This window comes from Coffea arabica, chromosome 7e, assembly GCF_036785885.1.
Source record: "Coffea arabica cultivar ET-39 chromosome 7e, Coffea Arabica ET-39 HiFi, whole genome shotgun sequence".
In the NCBI taxonomy this organism is placed as follows: Eukaryota; Viridiplantae; Streptophyta; class Magnoliopsida; order Gentianales; family Rubiaceae; genus Coffea; species Coffea arabica.
This window is the reverse complement of record NC_092323.1, coordinates 16695490-16720808: the sequence shown is the minus strand read 5'-3', so window position 1 is coordinate 16720808 and position 25319 is coordinate 16695490. Positions and strand designations below refer to the sequence as shown.

General features: G+C 35.9%; 5 protein-coding genes across 9 annotated transcripts; all 5 read right to left on the bottom strand.

The window, feature by feature from the left end:
- Positions 1-499: 499 nt before the first annotated feature.
- LOC140011267 (uncharacterized) lies at positions 500-1909 on the bottom strand. Its single transcript, XM_072060043.1, has 3 exons — positions 1370-1909; positions 1056-1284; positions 500-951 (listed from the first exon to the last, which is right to left on the bottom strand). Exons 1-3 carry the CDS (start codon positions 1907-1909, stop codon positions 500-502), a joined length of 1221 nt encoding a protein of 406 aa, XP_071916144.1.
- A 3272-nt stretch (positions 1910-5181) lies between these two features.
- On the bottom strand, positions 5182-10757 carry LOC140011474 (uncharacterized). Of its 3 annotated transcripts, XM_072060408.1 has the most exons (5): positions 10439-10757; positions 8901-8980; positions 8729-8817; positions 8269-8592; positions 5182-5990 (listed from the first exon to the last, which is right to left on the bottom strand). In XM_072060408.1, exons 2-5 carry the CDS (start codon positions 8935-8937, stop codon positions 5352-5354), a joined length of 1089 nt encoding a protein of 362 aa, XP_071916509.1. In that variant the 5' UTR covers positions 8938-8980; positions 10439-10757; the 3' UTR covers positions 5182-5351. The 3 variants fall into 3 exon arrangements, with proteins under 3 accessions (XP_071916509.1, XP_071916512.1, XP_071916510.1); XM_072060411.1 differs by lacking the exon at positions 8901-8980 and having other exon boundaries at positions 8729-8804; positions 10439-10756; XM_072060409.1 differs by lacking the exon at positions 8901-8980 and having other exon boundaries at positions 10439-10754.
- A 518-nt stretch (positions 10758-11275) lies between these two features.
- LOC140011266 (uncharacterized) lies at positions 11276-12685 on the bottom strand. The gene is made up of 3 exons (XM_072060042.1): positions 12146-12685; positions 11832-12060; positions 11276-11727 (listed from the first exon to the last, which is right to left on the bottom strand). The coding sequence occupies exons 1-3, from the start codon at positions 12683-12685 to the stop codon at positions 11276-11278; spliced, it is 1221 nt and encodes a 406-aa protein (XP_071916143.1).
- A 3272-nt stretch (positions 12686-15957) lies between these two features.
- LOC140011476 (uncharacterized) lies at positions 15958-21533 on the bottom strand. Of its 3 annotated transcripts, XM_072060416.1 has the most exons (5): positions 21215-21533; positions 19677-19756; positions 19505-19593; positions 19045-19368; positions 15958-16766 (listed from the first exon to the last, which is right to left on the bottom strand). In XM_072060416.1, exons 2-5 carry the CDS (start codon positions 19711-19713, stop codon positions 16128-16130), a joined length of 1089 nt encoding a protein of 362 aa, XP_071916517.1. In that variant the 5' UTR covers positions 19714-19756; positions 21215-21533; the 3' UTR covers positions 15958-16127. The 3 variants fall into 3 exon arrangements, with proteins under 3 accessions (XP_071916517.1, XP_071916519.1, XP_071916518.1); XM_072060418.1 differs by lacking the exon at positions 19677-19756 and having other exon boundaries at positions 19505-19580; positions 21215-21532; XM_072060417.1 differs by lacking the exon at positions 19677-19756 and having other exon boundaries at positions 21215-21530.
- Positions 21534-22051: 518 nt separating this feature from the next.
- LOC140011265 (uncharacterized) lies at positions 22052-23461 on the bottom strand. The gene is made up of 3 exons (XM_072060041.1): positions 22922-23461; positions 22608-22836; positions 22052-22503 (listed from the first exon to the last, which is right to left on the bottom strand). The coding sequence occupies exons 1-3, from the start codon at positions 23459-23461 to the stop codon at positions 22052-22054; spliced, it is 1221 nt and encodes a 406-aa protein (XP_071916142.1).
- Between the last annotated feature and the right edge of the window lie 1858 nt (positions 23462-25319).

Below are 25319 nucleotides of genomic sequence, written 5' to 3'. Positions count from 1 at the left end.
GCATGACTTTAGTGCAAAAGGCTGCACCTAAGGAATCCAATGTCGGAACTCTACAGTAAATTACCCCACCACTTTTATTTACACAGTGCAAACGCTAATTTCTTAAAATTTCAAATTACCCACCAATTATGCTTTCCAAACACTTCCTCAGGGTTTGTTTGGATTGTAAGTTATTTGGGATATTTTTTAGGTTACTTTTTAAGATCGCGTAAATATGAAATAGGCGTTTGGATAGCAAGTAAATCGTGTAAATTAGCGTTTGGACAGGTGCTTATTATTGAATTTAAGCATGTGACTTTGACTTTGACTTCGAAAATTTTGACTTTGACTTCGAAAATTTTGATTTTATACTACGTTTACGCTAAACCAATTGCATACTTAATACCCAAACGGTACAGATTAATTTAGAAGTTGGAAATCGAGGACATTTTAAGTACATTCTACACATGGGAAAATATATTTTAGGGACAATTACAATCCTACTTAATGCGATGAACACTTAACGGCGGCGTCGCCCTCGTGCTGCATACATTTGAGTCGCTATGTAGTCTCGTTTAGCTTTCCATTCCGCCAGCTCTGCAGGAGACACGTTTAATGCGAACGGCTGAGGTACTAGCCCGCCTATTTCTGGCTCTTCATTTAAGTGCACGTCTTGTGATTCAAACCGTTGAAAATGAGCATCTTCTGGTTGGTGCATCCTTAAAAAGTTGTGCAACGCACAACAAGCAATGACTATACTGATTTGAGTGCTCATATAGAAATTATCTACCGGACCCTTTAACCATTTGAATCTTTTCTTAAGCACACCGAATGTGCGCTCAATGACATTGCGCAGTTGCGAATGTCGAGTATTGAACAAGGTCTTTGACGGAGATTCGGACCCCACGTTCTTATACGGAGGCATGAAACCAGGAGCATTCCTGTATGCCGCATCAACTAAGTAGTACTGGCCTATTTGACAAAGTTATTCTAATTAATAAACGCGATAAAAAATAGGAGTTGTGGAAATAAAGCATAGCACATGCTTGACTTGAAATATTGGACCCATCACTTACCAGGTTGCGGCAGTGGAAAATCGGACGGATATGCTAATGCTGACTCCAACACTCGCGCATCGTGTGCACTTCCCTCCCATCCAGCATACACATAGATGAAGCGCATGTCATGGTCACAAACTGCCAGAACATTCTGTGATTGCCACCCGTGCCGATTTGTATATGCCATTTGCTCGCCTGTCGGAGGACAAGCTGAGATGTGGGTGCCATCCATCGCTCCCACGGCATCCTAATATGTGTAAAAAATATATAATCAACTTTATAGAATCGTCGTACTACAGAGTCGCCAAAAATCAGTATTCTTTCCACATTACCTTGAACCACGGATAAAAATTAGTTGAGTTTGCAATTCGTGGATGAACTGCAGTCTGGTCACCCGGTCGTATTATTTCAGCTGCAAATAGACACAGGCCTCGGAGCACCTTTTTTATATTTCGATTAATCGTCTCGATGGATCGATCAAAAATAGTCCCCAACACACGGTGCGTATGCTTGTGGCTGACCAACATTAAAGTCATAGCAAGCGCCTCCTGTATGGGCACGCGCTGTTGGTAATTGTGTGGAACGTACTGTCTCTCGACAAGGATATTGGACAGTAGCAAGAAATTATCAGTCGTGATACGCATGTTGTCTATTGAGCGTCTATGATGACCGTAGAGTACGCGTTCCACCCACTGCCTATCTGTGAATGAACCATCATGTTGCGGAAGTGGTTGATTATTATCCACGTGTGCAAGTGACGGATGCATTAACATTAACGATGCACTCATAAGAAGTAAGGCCTCATCTTCCTCATCTTGCCTCATGCGGTCCGCATTGCGTCCTCTAGCACCACGGCGGTTGTTCCAGGCCATGATAAGGGATGTATATAGCTGTATATATGTTTATATAAGCATGTTTTGTATGAGTATAACCAATTCCATAAATGTGTTAATACCACTTGCGTATTGGACATAAATTAAATGTCGGGAATCTAGACATGTCCCATTAGACATAAATTAAGTATGTAATTGGTCAGACATGTCCCATTAGAGACTTCATCATCCTCTCAAACCAATTACGTAAAGTAGCTTTATGGAGTATAAATTAGCAATATGACTTTTAAATAGAATACTATGCAATATGACTTTATAGCACGTATTTGGCAATATAACTTTTAATACTAATATATTTATAAATGTATAAATGTATATTATTATAAATACATATAATTATAAATGAATATTATATAAATGTATAAATTAATATATTTGTGATTTATAATTTATATATTTTTATATAAATATACATTTATGCATTTATAATACAATTATAAATATTTATGAATAAATATATTTATTTACTTATATAAAACTCTTATAAATATATTATAATTGTATTATATTATCTATTACTATAAATAAATGTATAAATTATAAATAAATGTTATTATATGAATGTATTCCTATAAATATCTGTTACTTTTTCAATTCATTCAACTAAAAAGACAAACAATGCATTTTGAGTAAATAGATTATTTACACAATTTTATTTACTTATATCATAAATATAAGTTTTAATTATTTTTTATTTCATATACGTCACCTAAAAAAAATGTTATTTATTTATTTATTGTTTTCAAAGACACTCAAGCTAGAACAACACATTACAACCTGTGTATCTGCATGCTTAAAAGTAAAAATTTACTTCCTTTAATAGGCTTTCTGAATCCTATGTCGAGACATATCTATAAATGTAAATCATATGTATAAATGTATAATTAATATTATGTATATTAATATAAATGTATAAATGCATTAAGTGAGAGGTTATAAAACAACAATCCAAGCCTAACGAAGTCCAGTCCGTACTATATCAAAAAACTCATCCGACCAGGTTACTCAATTCGTAACACCTCAAAATATTTATTATCACTTTGAAGCGGTAAAATATGAACGATTAGTCACCAATAACTCGTACAATGCATTAAGTGAGAGTATATAAACGGCTACCATACAAAAGATCTAAATAATGGCAAGATATTGAATTTAGATTGCAATTTTATAACTGAAAACATTCGTCTACAATTTACCTCGCTTCCAGTGGCACGCACGTAGTTTCCGGTTGCCACACGGCGAGGTGCACACAGCTACCACGTTAATTAAGAAAAGGTCGCCACTTCGTCTTGACGTTCTGTCTTCTATCCTCTTCGTTCGTTTTTCAAAAGAGAATTGCAGAGGCCAGTTCTTTTTATAGAGAATTGCACTGCTTAAATGTGAAGAAACAGTGGGAAATGCGCTGATCTACATTGGAGTTTTTAGAGAACTTCCACCACAATTTTCACTTTGTCGTTTCATGAGATATATTTGACATGCAATTGGAATGCTTTATAGCACATGTATTTCCGCAATTTATGGCCCTCGTCAGAGGACACGACACAGAACAAAAAATGCAAATAGTGGAAACATACGGAGAAGTTAACTTTACAGAGACTTTTTTATTGGCCATCTAAAAGAACTAGGGATAATTTCAGAAACCTCCCTTGAGGTTTTTTAGAAACAATTTCATTTAGCTCCCTCGAGCTTTTAAAAATTACACATACCTCCCTTATCATTTAATACTACCCTTAAATATTTTTATGAAATTTCCTTGTTATATTTAGAATGCCATTTAAAATTATTTTTTTCTTTTTATTCCTTTTCTTAATTTTTTACCAATAAAACTGTACAATCACCACTATTACCTCTATTTTTTAATGTAACCAAATGTCACATCTAGTAATCCAATGTTTTTGTTGATCTTTATTTTTTGTCTCAAAATTAACAATAAATAAAAAATAAATGGTCCAAAATCACATCTAAATTTTTCAAAATCCCACTACTCAAAAAATTCATAAACTTTAAATGAATTATTTGAACATCTTCTTTTCTATCTTATAAATTTAATCTATAATAAATACCATCAAAAGTATCCTATCATAATGATAAATTATTATTAATATTATTGTTGTTTATCAAATACTTACTACTACTACTAGTAGGTATAGACATAAAATTAAAACTCATTACTGCAGGTCATTTTAGGGTATTCATTTAAAAATTTGACCGAATCAATTTATTTTAAGATTTTGTTACTAAAACTATCAAATCAAGGGAGGTAAGTGTAATTTTTCAAACCTTAGGGGAGCTAAGTAAAAAAATAAATAAAACGTTAGGGGAGCTCTCTGAAATTATCTCAAAGAACTAGTCACAAATGCTATAGAACCCATGTGCTTGTCAGCAATTGCAGTACTAGGGCGTGTCAGCTATTTGTTCTTCAGGATTGGTGTTACAGTAGTTTGCGTTAATGGACAAAAAAGGTGCATGCTCTTTTTTGTGTCCTCTGTCTTCATTGTGAGGACCATATGCCAGTCCAAGAACGCATGTAAATATCTCCATTCCATAGCTCACAGTTCCATCTCCAATACCTTTTTCTCCACGTTCAAGTTCCTATAGCAATCTAAAAATTTCGAGGGACTGCAAGGAGATTTGAAGTGTGAGAAGCTAAAATTCTCCAGAATGCAGCATCCTGCTTTCCAATGCTTGTGTGAATGGATGTTCAGAAAAGAAAAGAAAAGAAAAGAAAAGAAGTACCACAACCCTGAGATTGCAACGTATTCCCTCCTGGGCTCATTAAAAATTTCCTTGGCAACTTTTGAAACTAGACCGACATACCAACAAAGGGCTGATGATACCAGATAATATAATAACCAATTGTCAGACTCAAAATCATCAAGATAACGCAATAGTAGTAATACTTTTACTTGACTCCCTGCTTCCCTGCTGTGTGGAAGACCATAAGTGAAAGAAATAGCTACAGAGCACCAAAACAGTAACAATATCCATGCATCTCCAAACAATAATAATGAATTGCACACCAACAAAATGAAAAACTTGGGAAAATTGAAACCACCGGAAGCAAAGAAACACATCTCTGCAGGTCCTCTATTTCTGCAGCTTCATTCAGAATTTTTCATGAAATGTACCATGCAGCATTTAGAATTGACAATGACAGCAAATTTACTGAACTAGTAAGAATAGCATTCAGAAATCTCAATAAGAGTGTGAACTCAACCAGGAAAATTCCAGAAAAGAAAAGGCAAACGGTATTTTCCCTGCAACATAATCCTCTGGCATGAATAAACATTTTTTCTTCACAAGAAGTTAATAAATATCTCTAATATTATATGGACAAGTAATCCACAAACAACCACGTTATACAAGTACAATCATCCACAATGTACTTTAATAGTACAAACATTTCACATAATTGGCATGCCTAGGCCAAGCCTTTTAGCTTCATCAACTTGAGGATGTAGCCGTAGCGATCGGCTGCAGAAGCTCTAAGAAAAATAATCCTTGCACCCTCGTTCTCATATTTGGCATAGTGATCACATGCTTCAAGTCTCCACTCGTCCGGAATATCCATTGAGGTGATCACATCCTGGCACTGCATTATGCCGTAGAGGGAGTCGAACTCCGACCTACTCCGTCTGTCCTCAAGAACGAAGTCGGTGTAATTCCCGATCTTGCTTATAGCATCCTCAAGACCAGTAGATGACCGTGTCGATTTTGAACCTCTACTCCCTTCAGGTTCACCACTGGTTCCTAAGCTTGAGGCTGACCGTTTTCCTCCAACTGCACCAGGAACTGGGGGAACATAGTAGACGTCGTCGTCATCCTCAACTTCTGGTACGTTCACCGGAGTAGGCACCCTCGAACTAGAGGCTTGACCTTTTCCCTTCCGATTTTTAGCAGCAGTGTTGGACCGTTCTCGGCGAGGCGGTTCCGATGGAACTACCTCGCTTGCAGACTGGGCACGGCTGCCTGTGGCATGTCTTCCAAGCAGTAGCGGTGTCAACCGATCGTACCAGTAGCATGAATTCTCTTTTTTGAAGTCAACGTACGAGGCATTGGTCTGGTGAAATGCAAATATGAAGTGAGCACACATGAATTGATAGTGTACAAGGAAAATATTATTATAAGATTCGAGTTATTTCAACAAGGAAAATGCTAATTCAATTAACTATGTCGATAGCTAAATCCAGGATCCAAAACTTTGTCGATAGCTAATATTTCTGTATATTAAAGAAAGAGTTGTGAATGACAAATCACCAGCAGCTAAGCCGAGCAATTTTCACATTTTGCAGTCAAATAATCCAATCAAAGCTAATCCAGTTAATCCGTCTGCCCAGAAAAGAATGGTCAACTAAGCGAAGGATAATCCAACTTCAAGTAAATCATATCATGGAAACAAGAACCCAGATTTATAAATTTACTCACTAATGCTGCCTTGATTTGCTACTATTACATCTTACTTCCAATATAACCCATACAGAGAGGATAAAAGAATCCAAAGCCACAGCTGATTACTTTGTGAAGAAACAGAAAACACAACCAAGCCTCCAAAACACACTCGAAAAAAAGCAGATTCAGCAAGAAAGACTTAAAATGAGGATGAATAAAAAAAAGAAACAACTTTTTTCGTCGACAATGATCAGAATTTCAATAAGTGGAGCCATAAAAACCAAAATCAACCAAATAATCAGCATCCCATTTCACGAATTGAAGGAAATGCACTAATCGACAAGTCAAATTCATCGAAAAAAGCACATCAAGAAAGGAGAAAAGAAAGAACATGAAAGATTAGATAAAAAAAGGTTGGCACTGCAGCTGTCTATGCAAAAAAAAAAACAATTTAAACGAGAGTAAAATAGCAAAGATGTTTGGATATCAATTTGGGATGTGCAGATAGAGGCTTGACACTAACTCATCACTTTATGAGAAGGCCATTCATTAGTATCATTATAATTGACATCAGCAGTGCAGGCACTAAATAGAATACAATTGGTCATTTTCAAGTTTCGAATGGCTCAGAAATTTCTTCATATTGCTCTCTAAAGTTCATAGAAGTGCTGCTGCTTCTGGTGTGACTTTGGCGAGAAGCTTTGATAAGCTCATAATGAAATATTCCATGCATCTCTGAAATTTGCTTTCTTGTTTTCTTTGTTTTTTCAAACGTGTCTTTGTATAAGATTTTTAATTCTTGAAATTATTTTACACTTTTTATGTCCAAACAATTATGTGAGTTGTCAAATCAACAAAAGTACAAATGCCATGCCCGAATGCTGGAACTTGGAAGGATTGAGGAAGATCATAGCTGAGGTGAGATATTAAAATTATCTACTCTGCCAATAAATAAACCAGGACAATCCTGATCAAGATTCAGCATTCAAAATTCAAAGTTACAGTTGGTAATGGTCCCAACAAGTAACAACCTTTGCAGGAAAAGATCTGCACGGACCATATTAATTGAACAGGGACTTTGATTTCAGAAAAGGTTATCCAGAATTGGATATATATATATATATATATATAACAGTTACAAATTTGACTAAAAATGTTTAGCAAAATATTAAAGTACTAAATTTTCTCCTATAAACAACTCTTTTTTTTTCCTCCTTTGTACTTTACAACAAATAGAAGACACCAAATTTAGTCTCAACTAAAAGGCATCAAAGCAACTAAAAGGCACCAAATTTTAATTAAAGCAGGCCTGTTAAATTATTGAGACTAAGGATAAATTCTTGCGAGGATAGGCCCATGCAGTTATGAAAAGGGATGTTATAGATGGAACAAATGAATTGTTTAACTTTTGAGTTTCATGAAAAGGGATGTAACCCGAGTTGTCATCCGAATTCATTGAAGCTGTAATTTTTTTTATTATGTAAAATTTCATGCGCTTACTGAAAACTCTAAATATTCAAGTTATTTTAACAAGGAAAATACTTATATTATTCAGGAACCTCCCCTTATAACCCTTTATAACCCAAATCTAGTTCTATTCAGAATTGAATATGTAGTTGTGCACCAAATTACAGGTTCTTTTCATCATTCAATCTAATAAGGTAATTGTAATGACTGAGCTACAAGATTAACTCATCAAAAGACTTCGAGGATTGAAAATAAGACGGAATAACAAGTGGAGTCAGCATATAAAAATTGATTAAGTCACCGGAAAATCAAGGATGAAAAGGCATCAAGGATTAGACACAAGTGAGAATTAAATAACAAGTGCAGTTTAAACAAGATTGAGTGCTCAGATTTTAGTTCAATAGGGAATCTGAAGTCACCTTTCAAATCTGAAGTACAAAGAAATTCAATTAACAGAAGTCAGGGAAGCGACAAGTCCATACCTGCTCCAAGTTGGCCCAATGTTCATCATCAGCAGTGAAACAGTAGCTGTCCTCACTCCACCCAACCCCGGTCTCTGTTTTTGATGAAATCCCACGCAGATTGCAGAACAGGTCCCATTTCTTCTTGATGTGATAGAATCTGGTCTGCAATTGCTGGCCAGTCACAGTCAATATGTGATTGCTCACCAAATGGGCTGCCAACATGTCGTAGTTGGTCTCTAGCGACTTCCTCTTGTCCCAAACGTCATTTTCCCGAAAACTGACGTAGGCTGTGAGGAAAGCTTCATCCATTGCATCAGTCCAGTGAATCCTAGAAGCCATTTGCTAAGTTTGATGGGGAAAAAGAGTTAGCAGTGGACTGAGATAACAGAAATTGAATTAAAGTGGTTTGGAAACAGATCTGGACAATCAATAGTGAAAGCAAAAACAGGTGCAGAAGGAACTCAACAAAGGCACTTGCCTCAAAATAGACCTCAAGGCACTTGATGTAGTTGTTGGATGCAGTTGACGAACGGGTAGAGCAATCGGACGTACAGCTAACAGGTGAGGCTTCAAAATTCGAACAAAAAGTATTATTAACCAATGAATATGCTGCGAAAATTACTTTCTAATACAGCGTAGAAAGAACATACAATCGCAAGAAGGCTTCTTCCTCTTCTCAGCGGTCATAACCGAAGAGAGAAATGCCTCAGAACAACCGAAATGGCAGCAGCTGGACAGTAAAATTATTAACTCATTGCAAAAAATATGCATCCAAACAGCAAATGGGAGTTTGCATCCAAACAAATTCCCAGCATGTTAGCTTTCAAGTTCCATTGATCAACAAAAAATCCCATGCTTCTGTTAATTCTGGAAATTAGCAGCCCACAATAATAAGGTAATTGACTCCTAATCGACAAGTCTATAAGCTAATTGACATGTATCTAACCTCATCAAATGAGACTTACAACAGAACCAAAAGTTATGAATTCAAGCATCTATAACTGTGCAGGATTATGTATTCCGTATAATCTGATACAATTTCTTTGTTGAAAAGGCACAAATCCTAGTCCTTTTATTTTCCTTTGGTTCTGGGTCACACTCAAAATGTAAAGATTCTTTTCTCTGGGCTGCTCATGTAAACTTTTGTTGTCAAGTATATGTCCAATTTTAATTCTTCTTCAAAACCATTTTTTCTTTTCCTTCATATACTATCTCAGTTATGACTTATTTTATAGCATCCCATTAAACAACTTATACTACGTTAAAGTATGAGTTTATTATTCAATAATAAACATGATCAATGCCAAGGACAAGTAACTTGCTGCTAACTTCAAAGTATTAATCCAGGGACTCGTTGGCTCATTATCAGTAATATTTTGCATATTACTGCCTTGGGCATCCAGACGCCACCCACATTTAACTTTAAATACTTTATAAATTTTACAGCAGACCGGTATATTTTGCTTTTATGTTTCCTATCACACTTGTCCAATCCTTGTGCGTTATGAGGCAAACCTTTTTAATTGGAAAGAAAGCAAAAGAAACCATGGAAAAAAAGAAAACTGATTGCCAAAGGCCAATGCAATTAAGCAGTGAAAATCCCTTGTATTTTTTGGCAAAACTTTATTAAACAACTTCTGTCCATCTTTAATTTACGTAATTGTAGAATATATTTTACTTCAATTATTTTTTTTAAGGGTGATAAATTTATTTTTTTAAGGGTCATAATATATTTTACTTCTGTCCACCATCAATTATTTCACCTGCTTAAATTGACATATTCTAAAGCAAAATTAACTTCTAACATCGACTTATCCTCCTAATAAATTCAGGACAGATTTTATTTTCCCCATTAAATTTTCTTTCCATGATAAGAAAAAAGCCCAAAGACAATAAATCTCCCTGCTTGCAATATATCCAGTTAATCCAGTTTTAATGCTCATAACCTCCCAATTTGAAAGGCCAGAGCAGCTTTATTCCACCATTCATTCAGATTCGGGTTCAATTAATCCTAAGTACATTTTAATCTACCATAAACGAAATCTACTCTTCGCACACAGCCAACACAAAATCAGGTGTCCAAGGGAGATAATCAGCTGATGAAGCTGTGGACAACTAGAAAGACAGATCAACGCAGGTTTATGGAATGTAAATTGCAGCTAAATCCAGAAAATCGAGGGAATTGTACCTGCCGCTGTAGATAGGGAGAAAGTGGAATGGGCTCGGAGCAAGAAATTCCGTTTGGGTGTTGGAAGCGTCGACCGCGGCAGGGTGAAATGCGTCCGATAGATTCAAAACTTCAGTCAAGGATCTTGTTTGCCGGACGTCTCTGCAAGCTGGGTTTGATTGCAGCTGTCTTTCCCGTCTGTTGGTAGATGAAAATGGCGAAGAGAGGCCCGAATAGAGGAGCACTTCTAGCCTTTGTGCTGTGTTCAGGAGTAAATGCCTTTACTCTCCTCAACCAACGGTTATTTTTTTTGCAGGTTTCCGTCAAAATGCAGTTGCCACGTGAAGGAATGAATTTTTGCATGACTTTAGTGCAAAAGGCTGCACCTAAGGAATCCAATGTCGGAACTCTACAGTAAATTACCCCACCACTTTTATTTACACAGTGCAAACGCTAATTTCTTAAAATTTCAAATTACCCACCAATTATGCTTTCCAAACACTTCCTCAGGGTTTGTTTGGATTGTAAGTTATTTGGGATATTTTTTAGGTTACTTTTTAAGATCGCGTAAATATGAAATAGGCGTTTGGATAGCAAGTAAATCGTGTAAATTAGCGTTTGGACAGGTGCTTATTATTGAATTTAAGCATGTGACTTTGACTTTGACTTCGAAAATTTTGACTTTGACTTCGAAAATTTTGATTTTATACTACGTTTACGCTAAACCAATTGCATACTTAATACCCAAACGGTACAGATTAATTTAGAAGTTGGAAATCGAGGACATTTTAAGTACATTCTACACATGGGAAAATATATTTTAGGGACAATTACAATCCTACTTAATGCGATGAACACTTAACGGCGGCGTCGCCCTCGTGCTGCATACATTTGAGTCGCTATGTAGTCTCGTTTAGCTTTCCATTCCGCCAGCTCTGCAGGAGACACGTTTAATGCGAACGGCTGAGGTACTAGCCCGCCTATTTCTGGCTCTTCATTTAAGTGCACGTCTTGTGATTCAAACCGTTGAAAATGAGCATCTTCTGGTTGGTGCATCCTTAAAAAGTTGTGCAACGCACAACAAGCAATGACTATACTGATTTGAGTGCTCATATAGAAATTATCTACCGGACCCTTTAACCATTTGAATCTTTTCTTAAGCACACCGAATGTGCGCTCAATGACATTGCGCAGTTGCGAATGTCGAGTATTGAACAAGGTCTTTGACGGAGATTCGGACCCCACGTTCTTATACGGAGGCATGAAACCAGGAGCATTCCTGTATGCCGCATCAACTAAGTAGTACTGGCCTATTTGACAAAGTTATTCTAATTAATAAACGCGATAAAAAATAGGAGTTGTGGAAATAAAGCATAGCACATGCTTGACTTGAAATATTGGACCCATCACTTACCAGGTTGCGGCAGTGGAAAATCGGACGGATATGCTAATGCTGACTCCAACACTCGCGCATCGTGTGCACTTCCCTCCCATCCAGCATACACATAGATGAAGCGCATGTCATGGTCACAAACTGCCAGAACATTCTGTGATTGCCACCCGTGCCGATTTGTATATGCCATTTGCTCGCCTGTCGGAGGACAAGCTGAGATGTGGGTGCCATCCATCGCTCCCACGGCATCCTAATATGTGTAAAAAATATATAATCAACTTTATAGAATCGTCGTACTACAGAGTCGCCAAAAATCAGTATTCTTTCCACATTACCTTGAACCACGGATAAAAATTAGTTGAGTTTGCAATTCGTGGATGAACTGCAGTCTGGTCACCCGGTCGTATTATTTCAGCTGCAAATAGACACAGGCCTCGGAGCACCTTTTTTATATTTCGATTAATCGTCTCGATGGATCGATCAAAAATAGTCCCCAACACACGGTGCGTATGCTTGTGGCTGACCAACATTAAAGTCATAGCAAGCGCCTCCTGTATGGGCACGCGCTGTTGGTAATTGTGTGGAACGTACTGTCTCTCGACAAGGATATTGGACAGTAGCAAGAAATTATCAGTCGTGATACGCATGTTGTCTATTGAGCGTCTATGATGACCGTAGAGTACGCGTTCCACCCACTGCCTATCTGTGAATGAACCATCATGTTGCGGAAGTGGTTGATTATTATCCACGTGTGCAAGTGACGGATGCATTAACATTAACGATGCACTCATAAGAAGTAAGGCCTCATCTTCCTCATCTTGCCTCATGCGGTCCGCATTGCGTCCTCTAGCACCACGGCGGTTGTTCCAGGCCATGATAAGGGATGTATATAGCTGTATATATGTTTATATAAGCATGTTTTGTATGAGTATAACCAATTCCATAAATGTGTTAATACCACTTGCGTATTGGACATAAATTAAATGTCGGGAATCTAGACATGTCCCATTAGACATAAATTAAGTATGTAATTGGTCAGACATGTCCCATTAGAGACTTCATCATCCTCTCAAACCAATTACGTAAAGTAGCTTTATGGAGTATAAATTAGCAATATGACTTTTAAATAGAATACTATGCAATATGACTTTATAGCACGTATTTGGCAATATAACTTTTAATACTAATATATTTATAAATGTATAAATGTATATTATTATAAATACATATAATTATAAATGAATATTATATAAATGTATAAATTAATATATTTGTGATTTATAATTTATATATTTTTATATAAATATACATTTATGCATTTATAATACAATTATAAATATTTATGAATAAATATATTTATTTACTTATATAAAACTCTTATAAATATATTATAATTGTATTATATTATCTATTACTATAAATAAATGTATAAATTATAAATAAATGTTATTATATGAATGTATTCCTATAAATATCTGTTACTTTTTCAATTCATTCAACTAAAAAGACAAACAATGCATTTTGAGTAAATAGATTATTTACACAATTTTATTTACTTATATCATAAATATAAGTTTTAATTATTTTTTATTTCATATACGTCACCTAAAAAAAATGTTATTTATTTATTTATTGTTTTCAAAGACACTCAAGCTAGAACAACACATTACAACCTGTGTATCTGCATGCTTAAAAGTAAAAATTTACTTCCTTTAATAGGCTTTCTGAATCCTATGTCGAGACATATCTATAAATGTAAATCATATGTATAAATGTATAATTAATATTATGTATATTAATATAAATGTATAAATGCATTAAGTGAGAGGTTATAAAACAACAATCCAAGCCTAACGAAGTCCAGTCCGTACTATATCAAAAAACTCATCCGACCAGGTTACTCAATTCGTAACACCTCAAAATATTTATTATCACTTTGAAGCGGTAAAATATGAACGATTAGTCACCAATAACTCGTACAATGCATTAAGTGAGAGTATATAAACGGCTACCATACAAAAGATCTAAATAATGGCAAGATATTGAATTTAGATTGCAATTTTATAACTGAAAACATTCGTCTACAATTTACCTCGCTTCCAGTGGCACGCACGTAGTTTCCGGTTGCCACACGGCGAGGTGCACACAGCTACCACGTTAATTAAGAAAAGGTCGCCACTTCGTCTTGACGTTCTGTCTTCTATCCTCTTCGTTCGTTTTTCAAAAGAGAATTGCAGAGGCCAGTTCTTTTTATAGAGAATTGCACTGCTTAAATGTGAAGAAACAGTGGGAAATGCGCTGATCTACATTGGAGTTTTTAGAGAACTTCCACCACAATTTTCACTTTGTCGTTTCATGAGATATATTTGACATGCAATTGGAATGCTTTATAGCACATGTATTTCCGCAATTTATGGCCCTCGTCAGAGGACACGACACAGAACAAAAAATGCAAATAGTGGAAACATACGGAGAAGTTAACTTTACAGAGACTTTTTTATTGGCCATCTAAAAGAACTAGGGATAATTTCAGAAACCTCCCTTGAGGTTTTTTAGAAACAATTTCATTTAGCTCCCTCGAGCTTTTAAAAATTACACATACCTCCCTTATCATTTAATACTACCCTTAAATATTTTTATGAAATTTCCTTGTTATATTTAGAATGCCATTTAAAATTATTTTTTTCTTTTTATTCCTTTTCTTAATTTTTTACCAATAAAACTGTACAATCACCACTATTACCTCTATTTTTTAATGTAACCAAATGTCACATCTAGTAATCCAATGTTTTTGTTGATCTTTATTTTTTGTCTCAAAATTAACAATAAATAAAAAATAAATGGTCCAAAATCACATCTAAATTTTTCAAAATCCCACTACTCAAAAAATTCATAAACTTTAAATGAATTATTTGAACATCTTCTTTTCTATCTTATAAATTTAATCTATAATAAATACCATCAAAAGTATCCTATCATAATGATAAATTATTATTAATATTATTGTTGTTTATCAAATACTTACTACTACTACTAGTAGGTATAGACATAAAATTAAAACTCATTACTGCAGGTCATTTTAGGGTATTCATTTAAAAATTTGACCGAATCAATTTATTTTAAGATTTTGTTACTAAAACTATCAAATCAAGGGAGGTAAGTGTAATTTTTCAAACCTTAGGGGAGCTAAGTAAAAAAATAAATAAAACGTTAGGGGAGCTCTCTGAAATTATCTCAAAGAACTAGTCACAAATGCTATAGAACCCATGTGCTTGTCAGCAATTGCAGTACTAGGGCGTGTCAGCTATTTGTTCTTCAGGATTGGTGTTACAGTAGTTTGCGTTAATGGACAAAAAAGGTGCATGCTCTTTTTTGTGTCCTCTGTCTTCATTGTGAGGACCATATGCCAGTCCAAGAACGCATGTAAATATCTCCATTCCATAGCTCACAGTTCCATCTCCAATACCTTTTTCTCCACGTTCAAGTTCCTATAGCAATCTAAAAATTTCGAGGGACTGCAAGGAGATTTGAAGTGTGAGAAGCTAAAATTCTCCAGAATGCAGCATCCTGCTTTCCAATGCTTGTGTGAATGGATGTTCAGAAAAGAAAAGAAAAGAAAAGAAAAGAAGTACCACAACCCTGAGATTGCAACGTATTCCCTCCTGGGCTCATTAAAAATTTCCTTGGCAACTTTTGAAACTAGACCGACATACCAACAAAGGGCTGATGATACCAGATAATATAATAACCAATTGTCAGACTCAAAATCATCAAGATAACGCAATAGTAGTAATACTTTTACTTGACTCCCTGCTTCCCTGCTGTGTGGAAGACCATAAGTGAAAGAAATAGCTACAGAGCACCAAAACAGTAACAATATCCATGCATCTCCAAACAATAATAATGAATTGCACACCAACAAAATGAAAAACTTGGGAAAATTGAAACCACCGGAAGCAAAGAAACACATCTCTGCAGGTCCTCTATTTCTGCAGCTTCATTCAGAATTTTTCATGAAATGTACCATGCAGCATTTAGAATTGACAATGACAGCAAATTTACTGAACTAGTAAGAATAGCATTCAGAAATCTCAATAAGAGTGTGAACTCAACCAGGAAAATTCCAGAAAAGAAAAGGCAAACGGTATTTTCCCTGCAACATAATCCTCTGGCATGAATAAACATTTTTTCTTCACAAGAAGTTAATAAATATCTCTAATATTATATGGACAAGTAATCCACAAACAACCACGTTATACAAGTACAATCATCCACAATGTACTTTAATAGTACAAACATTTCACATAATTGGCATGCCTAGGCCAAGCCTTTTAGCTTCATCAACTTGAGGATGTAGCCGTAGCGATCGGCTGCAGAAGCTCTAAGAAAAATAATCCTTGCACCCTCGTTCTCATATTTGGCATAGTGATCACATGCTTCAAGTCTCCACTCGTCCGGAATATCCATTGAGGTGATCACATCCTGGCACTGCATTATGCCGTAGAGGGAGTCGAACTCCGACCTACTCCGTCTGTCCTCAAGAACGAAGTCGGTGTAATTCCCGATCTTGCTTATAGCATCCTCAAGACCAGTAGATGACCGTGTCGATTTTGAACCTCTACTCCCTTCAGGTTCACCACTGGTTCCTAAGCTTGAGGCTGACCGTTTTCCTCCAACTGCACCAGGAACTGGGGGAACATAGTAGACGTCGTCGTCATCCTCAACTTCTGGTACGTTCACCGGAGTAGGCACCCTCGAACTAGAGGCTTGACCTTTTCCCTTCCGATTTTTAGCAGCAGTGTTGGACCGTTCTCGGCGAGGCGGTTCCGATGGAACTACCTCGCTTGCAGACTGGGCACGGCTGCCTGTGGCATGTCTTCCAAGCAGTAGCGGTGTCAACCGATCGTACCAGTAGCATGAATTCTCTTTTTTGAAGTCAACGTACGAGGCATTGGTCTGGTGAAATGCAAATATGAAGTGAGCACACATGAATTGATAGTGTACAAGGAAAATATTATTATAAGATTCGAGTTATTTCAACAAGGAAAATGCTAATTCAATTAACTATGTCGATAGCTAAATCCAGGATCCAAAACTTTGTCGATAGCTAATATTTCTGTATATTAAAGAAAGAGTTGTGAATGACAAATCACCAGCAGCTAAGCCGAGCAATTTTCACATTTTGCAGTCAAATAATCCAATCAAAGCTAATCCAGTTAATCCGTCTGCCCAGAAAAGAATGGTCAACTAAGCGAAGGATAATCCAACTTCAAGTAAATCATATCATGGAAACAAGAACCCAGATTTATAAATTTACTCACTAATGCTGCCTTGATTTGCTACTATTACATCTTACTTCCAATATAACCCATACAGAGAGGATAAAAGAATCCAAAGCCACAGCTGATTACTTTGTGAAGAAACAGAAAACACAACCAAGCCTCCAAAACACACTCGAAAAAAAGCAGATTCAGCAAGAAAGACTTAAAATGAGGATGAATAAAAAAAAGAAACAACTTTTTTCGTCGACAATGATCAGAATTTCAATAAGTGGAGCCATAAAAACCAAAATCAACCAAATAATCAGCATCCCATTTCACGAATTGAAGGAAATGCACTAATCGACAAGTCAAATTCATCGAAAAAAGCACATCAAGAAAGGAGAAAAGAAAGAACATGAAAGATTAGATAAAAAAAGGTTGGCACTGCAGCTGTCTATGCAAAAAAAAAAACAATTTAAACGAGAGTAAAATAGCAAAGATGTTTGGATATCAATTTGGGATGTGCAGATAGAGGCTTGACACTAACTCATCACTTTATGAGAAGGCCATTCATTAGTATCATTATAATTGACATCAGCAGTGCAGGCACTAAATAGAATACAATTGGTCATTTTCAAGTTTCGAATGGCTCAGAAATTTCTTCATATTGCTCTCTAAAGTTCATAGAAGTGCTGCTGCTTCTGGTGTGACTTTGGCGAGAAGCTTTGATAAGCTCATAATGAAATATTCCATGCATCTCTGAAATTTGCTTTCTTGTTTTCTTTGTTTTTTCAAACGTGTCTTTGTATAAGATTTTTAATTCTTGAAATTATTTTACACTTTTTATGTCCAAACAATTATGTGAGTTGTCAAATCAACAAAAGTACAAATGCCATGCCCGAATGCTGGAACTTGGAAGGATTGAGGAAGATCATAGCTGAGGTGAGATATTAAAATTATCTACTCTGCCAATAAATAAACCAGGACAATCCTGATCAAGATTCAGCATTCAAAATTCAAAGTTACAGTTGGTAATGGTCCCAACAAGTAACAACCTTTGCAGGAAAAGATCTGCACGGACCATATTAATTGAACAGGGACTTTGATTTCAGAAAAGGTTATCCAGAATTGGATATATATATATATATATATATAACAGTTACAAATTTGACTAAAAATGTTTAGCAAAATATTAAAGTACTAAATTTTCTCCTATAAACAACTCTTTTTTTTTCCTCCTTTGTACTTTACAACAAATAGAAGACACCAAATTTAGTCTCAACTAAAAGGCATCAAAGCAACTAAAAGGCACCAAATTTTAATTAAAGCAGGCCTGTTAAATTATTGAGACTAAGGATAAATTCTTGCGAGGATAGGCCCATGCAGTTATGAAAAGGGATGTTATAGATGGAACAAATGAATTGTTTAACTTTTGAGTTTCATGAAAAGGGATGTAACCCGAGTTGTCATCCGAATTCATTGAAGCTGTAATTTTTTTTATTATGTAAAATTTCATGCGCTTACTGAAAACTCTAAATATTCAAGTTATTTTAACAAGGAAAATACTTATATTATTCAGGAACCTCCCCTTATAACCCTTTATAACCCAAATCTAGTTCTATTCAGAATTGAATATGTAGTTGTGCACCAAATTACAGGTTCTTTTCATCATTCAATCTAATAAGGTAATTGTAATGACTGAGCTACAAGATTAACTCATCAAAAGACTTCGAGGATTGAAAATAAGACGGAATAACAAGTGGAGTCAGCATATAAAAATTGATTAAGTCACCGGAAAATCAAGGATGAAAAGGCATCAAGGATTAGACACAAGTGAGAATTAAATAACAAGTGCAGTTTAAACAAGATTGAGTGCTCAGATTTTAGTTCAATAGGGAATCTGAAGTCACCTTTCAAATCTGAAGTACAAAGAAATTCAATTAACAGAAGTCAGGGAAGCGACAAGTCCATACCTGCTCCAAGTTGGCCCAATGTTCATCATCAGCAGTGAAACAGTAGCTGTCCTCACTCCACCCAACCCCGGTCTCTGTTTTTGATGAAATCCCACGCAGATTGCAGAACAGGTCCCATTTCTTCTTGATGTGATAGAATCTGGTCTGCAATTGCTGGCCAGTCACAGTCAATATGTGATTGCTCACCAAATGGGCTGCCAACATGTCGTAGTTGGTCTCTAGCGACTTCCTCTTGTCCCAAACGTCATTTTCCCGAAAACTGACGTAGGCTGTGAGGAAAGCTTCATCCATTGCATCAGTCCAGTGAATCCTAGAAGCCATTTGCTAAGTTTGATGGGGAAAAAGAGTTAGCAGTGGACTGAGATAACAGAAATTGAATTAAAGTGGTTTGGAAACAGATCTGGACAATCAATAGTGAAAGCAAAAACAGGTGCAGAAGGAACTCAACAAAGGCACTTGCCTCAAAATAGACCTCAAGGCACTTGATGTAGTTGTTGGATGCAGTTGACGAACGGGTAGAGCAATCGGACGTACAGCTAACAGGTGAGGCTTCAAAATTCGAACAAAAAGTATTATTAACCAATGAATATGCTGCGAAAATTACTTTCTAATACAGCGTAGAAAGAACATACAATCGCAAGAAGGCTTCTTCCTCTTCTCAGCGGTCATAACCGAAGAGAGAAATGCCTCAGAACAACCGAAATGGCAGCAGCTGGACAGTAAAATTATTAACTCATTGCAAAAAATATGCATCCAAACAGCAAATGGGAGTTTGCATCCAAACAAATTCCCAGCATGTTAGCTTTCAAGTTCCATTGATCAACAAAAAATCCCATGCTTCTGTTAATTCTGGAAATTAGCAGCCCACAATAATAAGGTAATTGACTCCTAATCGACAAGTCTATAAGCTAATTGACATGTATCTAACCTCATCAAATGAGACTTACAACAGAACCAAAAGTTATGAATTCAAGCATCTATAACTGTGCAGGATTATGTATTCCGTATAATCTGATACAATTTCTTTGTTGAAAAGGCACAAATCCTAGTCCTTTTATTTTCCTTTGGTTCTGGGTCACACTCAAAATGTAAAGATTCTTTTCTCTGGGCTGCTCATGTAAACTTTTGTTGTCAAGTATATGTCCAATTTTAATTCTTCTTCAAAACCATTTTTTCTTTTCCTTCATATACTATCTCAGTTATGACTTATTTTATAGCATCCCATTAAACAACTTATACTACGTTAAAGTATGAGTTTATTATTCAATAATAAACATGATCAATGCCAAGGACAAGTAACTTGCTGCTAACTTCAAAGTATTAATCCAGGGACTCGTTGGCTCATTATCAGTAATATTTTGCATATTACTGCCTTGGGCATCCAGACGCCACCCACATTTAACTTTAAATACTTTATAAATTTTACAGCAGACCGGTATATTTTGCTTTTATGTTTCCTATCACACTTGTCCAATCCTTGTGCGTTATGAGGCAAACCTTTTTAATTGGAAAGAAAGCAAAAGAAACCATGGAAAAAAAGAAAACTGATTGCCAAAGGCCAATGCAATTAAGCAGTGAAAATCCCTTGTATTTTTTGGCAAAACTTTATTAAACAACTTCTGTCCATCTTTAATTTACGTAATTGTAGAATATATTTTACTTCAATTATTTTTTTTAAGGGTGATAAATTTATTTTTTTAAGGGTCATAATATATTTTACTTCTGTCCACCATCAATTATTTCACCTGCTTAAATTGACATATTCTAAAGCAAAATTAACTTCTAACATCGACTTATCCTCCTAATAAATTCAGGACAGATTTTATTTTCCCCATTAAATTTTCTTTCCATGATAAGAAAAAAGCCCAAAGACAATAAATCTCCCTGCTTGCAATATATCCAGTTAATCCAGTTTTAATGCTCATAACCTCCCAATTTGAAAGGCCAGAGCAGCTTTATTCCACCATTCATTCAGATTCGGGTTCAATTAATCCTAAGTACATTTTAATCTACCATAAACGAAATCTACTCTTCGCACACAGCCAACACAAAATCAGGTGTCCAAGGGAGATAATCAGCTGATGAAGCTGTGGACAACTAGAAAGACAGATCAACGCAGGTTTATGGAATGTAAATTGCAGCTAAATCCAGAAAATCGAGGGAATTGTACCTGCCGCTGTAGATAGGGAGAAAGTGGAATGGGCTCGGAGCAAGAAATTCCGTTTGGGTGTTGGAAGCGTCGACCGCGGCAGGGTGAAATGCGTCCGATAGATTCAAAACTTCAGTCAAGGATCTTGTTTGCCGGACGTCTCTGCAAGCTGGGTTTGATTGCAGCTGTCTTTCCCGTCTGTTGGTAGATGAAAATGGCGAAGAGAGGCCCGAATAGAGGAGCACTTCTAGCCTTTGTGCTGTGTTCAGGAGTAAATGCCTTTACTCTCCTCAACCAACGGTTATTTTTTTTGCAGGTTTCCGTCAAAATGCAGTTGCCACGTGAAGGAATGAATTTTTGCATGACTTTAGTGCAAAAGGCTGCACCTAAGGAATCCAATGTCGGAACTCTACAGTAAATTACCCCACCACTTTTATTTACACAGTGCAAACGCTAATTTCTTAAAATTTCAAATTACCCACCAATTATGCTTTCCAAACACTTCCTCAGGGTTTGTTTGGATTGTAAGTTATTTGGGATATTTTTTAGGTTACTTTTTAAGATCGCGTAAATATGAAATAGGCGTTTGGATAGCAAGTAAATCGTGTAAATTAGCGTTTGGACAGGTGCTTATTATTGAATTTAAGCATGTGACTTTGACTTTGACTTCGAAAATTTTGACTTTGACTTCGAAAATTTTGATTTTATACTACGTTTACGCTAAACCAATTGCATACTTAATACCCAAACGGTACAGATTAATTTAGAAGTTGGAAATCGAGGACATTTTAAGTACATTCTACACATGGGAAAATATATTTTAGGGACAATTACAATCCTACTTAATGCGATGAACACTTAACGGCGGCGTCGCCCTCGTGCTGCATACATTTGAGTCGCTATGTAGTCTCGTTTAGCTTTCCATTCCGCCAGCTCTGCAGGAGACACGTTTAATGCGAACGGCTGAGGTACTAGCCCGCCTATTTCTGGCTCTTCATTTAAGTGCACGTCTTGTGATTCAAACCGTTGAAAATGAGCATCTTCTGGTTGGTGCATCCTTAAAAAGTTGTGCAACGCACAACAAGCAATGACTATACTGATTTGAGTGCTCATATAGAAATTATCTACCGGACCCTTTAACCATTTGAATCTTTTCTTAAGCACACCGAATGTGCGCTCAATGACATTGCGCAGTTGCGAATGTCGAGTATTGAACAAGGTCTTTGACGGAGATTCGGACCCCACGTTCTTATACGGAGGCATGAAACCAGGAGCATTCCTGTATGCCGCATCAACTAAGTAGTACTGGCCTATTTGACAAAGTTATTCTAATTAATAAACGCGATAAAAAATAGGAGTTGTGGAAATAAAGCATAGCACATGCTTGACTTGAAATATTGGACCCATCACTTACCAGGTTGCGGCAGTGGAAAATCGGACGGATATGCTAATGCTGACTCCAACACTCGCGCATCGTGTGCACTTCCCTCCCATCCAGCATACACATAGATGAAGCGCATGTCATGGTCACAAACTGCCAGAACATTCTGTGATTGCCACCCGTGCCGATTTGTATATGCCATTTGCTCGCCTGTCGGAGGACAAGCTGAGATGTGGGTGCCATCCATCGCTCCCACGGCATCCTAATATGTGTAAAAAATATATAATCAACTTTATAGAATCGTCGTACTACAGAGTCGCCAAAAATCAGTATTCTTTCCACATTACCTTGAACCACGGATAAAAATTAGTTGAGTTTGCAATTCGTGGATGAACTGCAGTCTGGTCACCCGGTCGTATTATTTCAGCTGCAAATAGACACAGGCCTCGGAGCACCTTTTTTATATTTCGATTAATCGTCTCGATGGATCGATCAAAAATAGTCCCCAACACACGGTGCGTATGCTTGTGGCTGACCAACATTAAAGTCATAGCAAGCGCCTCCTGTATGGGCACGCGCTGTTGGTAATTGTGTGGAACGTACTGTCTCTCGACAAGGATATTGGACAGTAGCAAGAAATTATCAGTCGTGATACGCATGTTGTCTATTGAGCGTCTATGATGACCGTAGAGTACGCGTTCCACCCACTGCCTATCTGTGAATGAACCATCATGTTGCGGAAGTGGTTGATTATTATCCACGTGTGCAAGTGACGGATGCATTAACATTAACGATGCACTCATAAGAAGTAAGGCCTCATCTTCCTCATCTTGCCTCATGCGGTCCGCATTGCGTCCTCTAGCACCACGGCGGTTGTTCCAGGCCATGATAAGGGATGTATATAGCTGTATATATGTTTATATAAGCATGTTTTGTATGAGTATAACCAATTCCATAAATGTGTTAATACCACTTGCGTATTGGACATAAATTAAATGTCGGGAATCTAGACATGTCCCATTAGACATAAATTAAGTATGTAATTGGTCAGACATGTCCCATTAGAGACTTCATCATCCTCTCAAACCAATTACGTAAAGTAGCTTTATGGAGTATAAATTAGCAATATGACTTTTAAATAGAATACTATGCAATATGACTTTATAGCACGTATTTGGCAATATAACTTTTAATACTAATATATTTATAAATGTATAAATGTATATTATTATAAATACATATAATTATAAATGAATATTATATAAATGTATAAATTAATATATTTGTGATTTATAATTTATATATTTTTATATAAATATACATTTATGCATTTATAATACAATTATAAATATTTATGAATAAATATATTTATTTACTTATATAAAACTCTTATAAATATATTATAATTGTATTATATTATCTATTACTATAAATAAATGTATAAATTATAAATAAATGTTATTATATGAATGTATTCCTATAAATATCTGTTACTTTTTCAATTCATTCAACTAAAAAGACAAACAATGCATTTTGAGTAAATAGATTATTTACACAATTTTATTTACTTATATCATAAATATAAGTTTTAATTATTTTTTATTTCATATACGTCACCTAAAAAAAATGTTATTTATTTATTTATTGTTTTCAAAGACACTCAAGCTAGAACAACACATTACAACCTGTGTATCTGCATGCTTAAAAGTAAAAATTTACTTCCTTTAATAGGCTTTCTGAATCCTATGTCGAGACATATCTATAAATGTAAATCATATGTATAAATGTATAATTAATATTATGTATATTAATATAAATGTATAAATGCATTAAGTGAGAGGTTATAAAACAACAATCCAAGCCTAACGAAGTCCAGTCCGTACTATATCAAAAAACTCATCCGACCAGGTTACTCAATTCGTAACACCTCAAAATATTTATTATCACTTTGAAGCGGTAAAATATGAACGATTAGTCACCAATAACTCGTACAATGCATTAAGTGAGAGTATATAAACGGCTACCATACAAAAGATCTAAATAATGGCAAGATATTGAATTTAGATTGCAATTTTATAACTGAAAACATTCGTCTACAATTTACCTCGCTTCCAGTGGCACGCACGTAGTTTCCGGTTGCCACACGGCGAGGTGCACACAGCTACCACGTTAATTAAGAAAAGGTCGCCACTTCGTCTTGACGTTCTGTCTTCTATCCTCTTCGTTCGTTTTTCAAAAGAGAATTGCAGAGGCCAGTTCTTTTTATAGAGAATTGCACTGCTTAAATGTGAAGAAACAGTGGGAAATGCGCTGATCTACATTGGAGTTTTTAGAGAACTTCCACCACAATTTTCACTTTGTCGTTTCATGAGATATATTTGACATGCAATTGGAATGCTTTATAGCACATGTATTTCCGCAATTTATGGCCCTCGTCAGAGGACACGACACAGAACAAAAAATGCAAATAGTGGAAACATACGGAGAAGTTAACTTTACAGAGACTTTTTTATTGGCCATCTAAAAGAACTAGGGATAATTTCAGAAACCTCCCTTGAGGTTTTTTAGAAACAATTTCATTTAGCTCCCTCGAGCTTTTAAAAATTACACATACCTCCCTTATCATTTAATACTACCCTTAAATATTTTTATGAAATTTCCTTGTTATATTTAGAATGCCATTTAAAATTATTTTTTTCTTTTTATTCCTTTTCTTAATTTTTTACCAATAAAACTGTACAATCA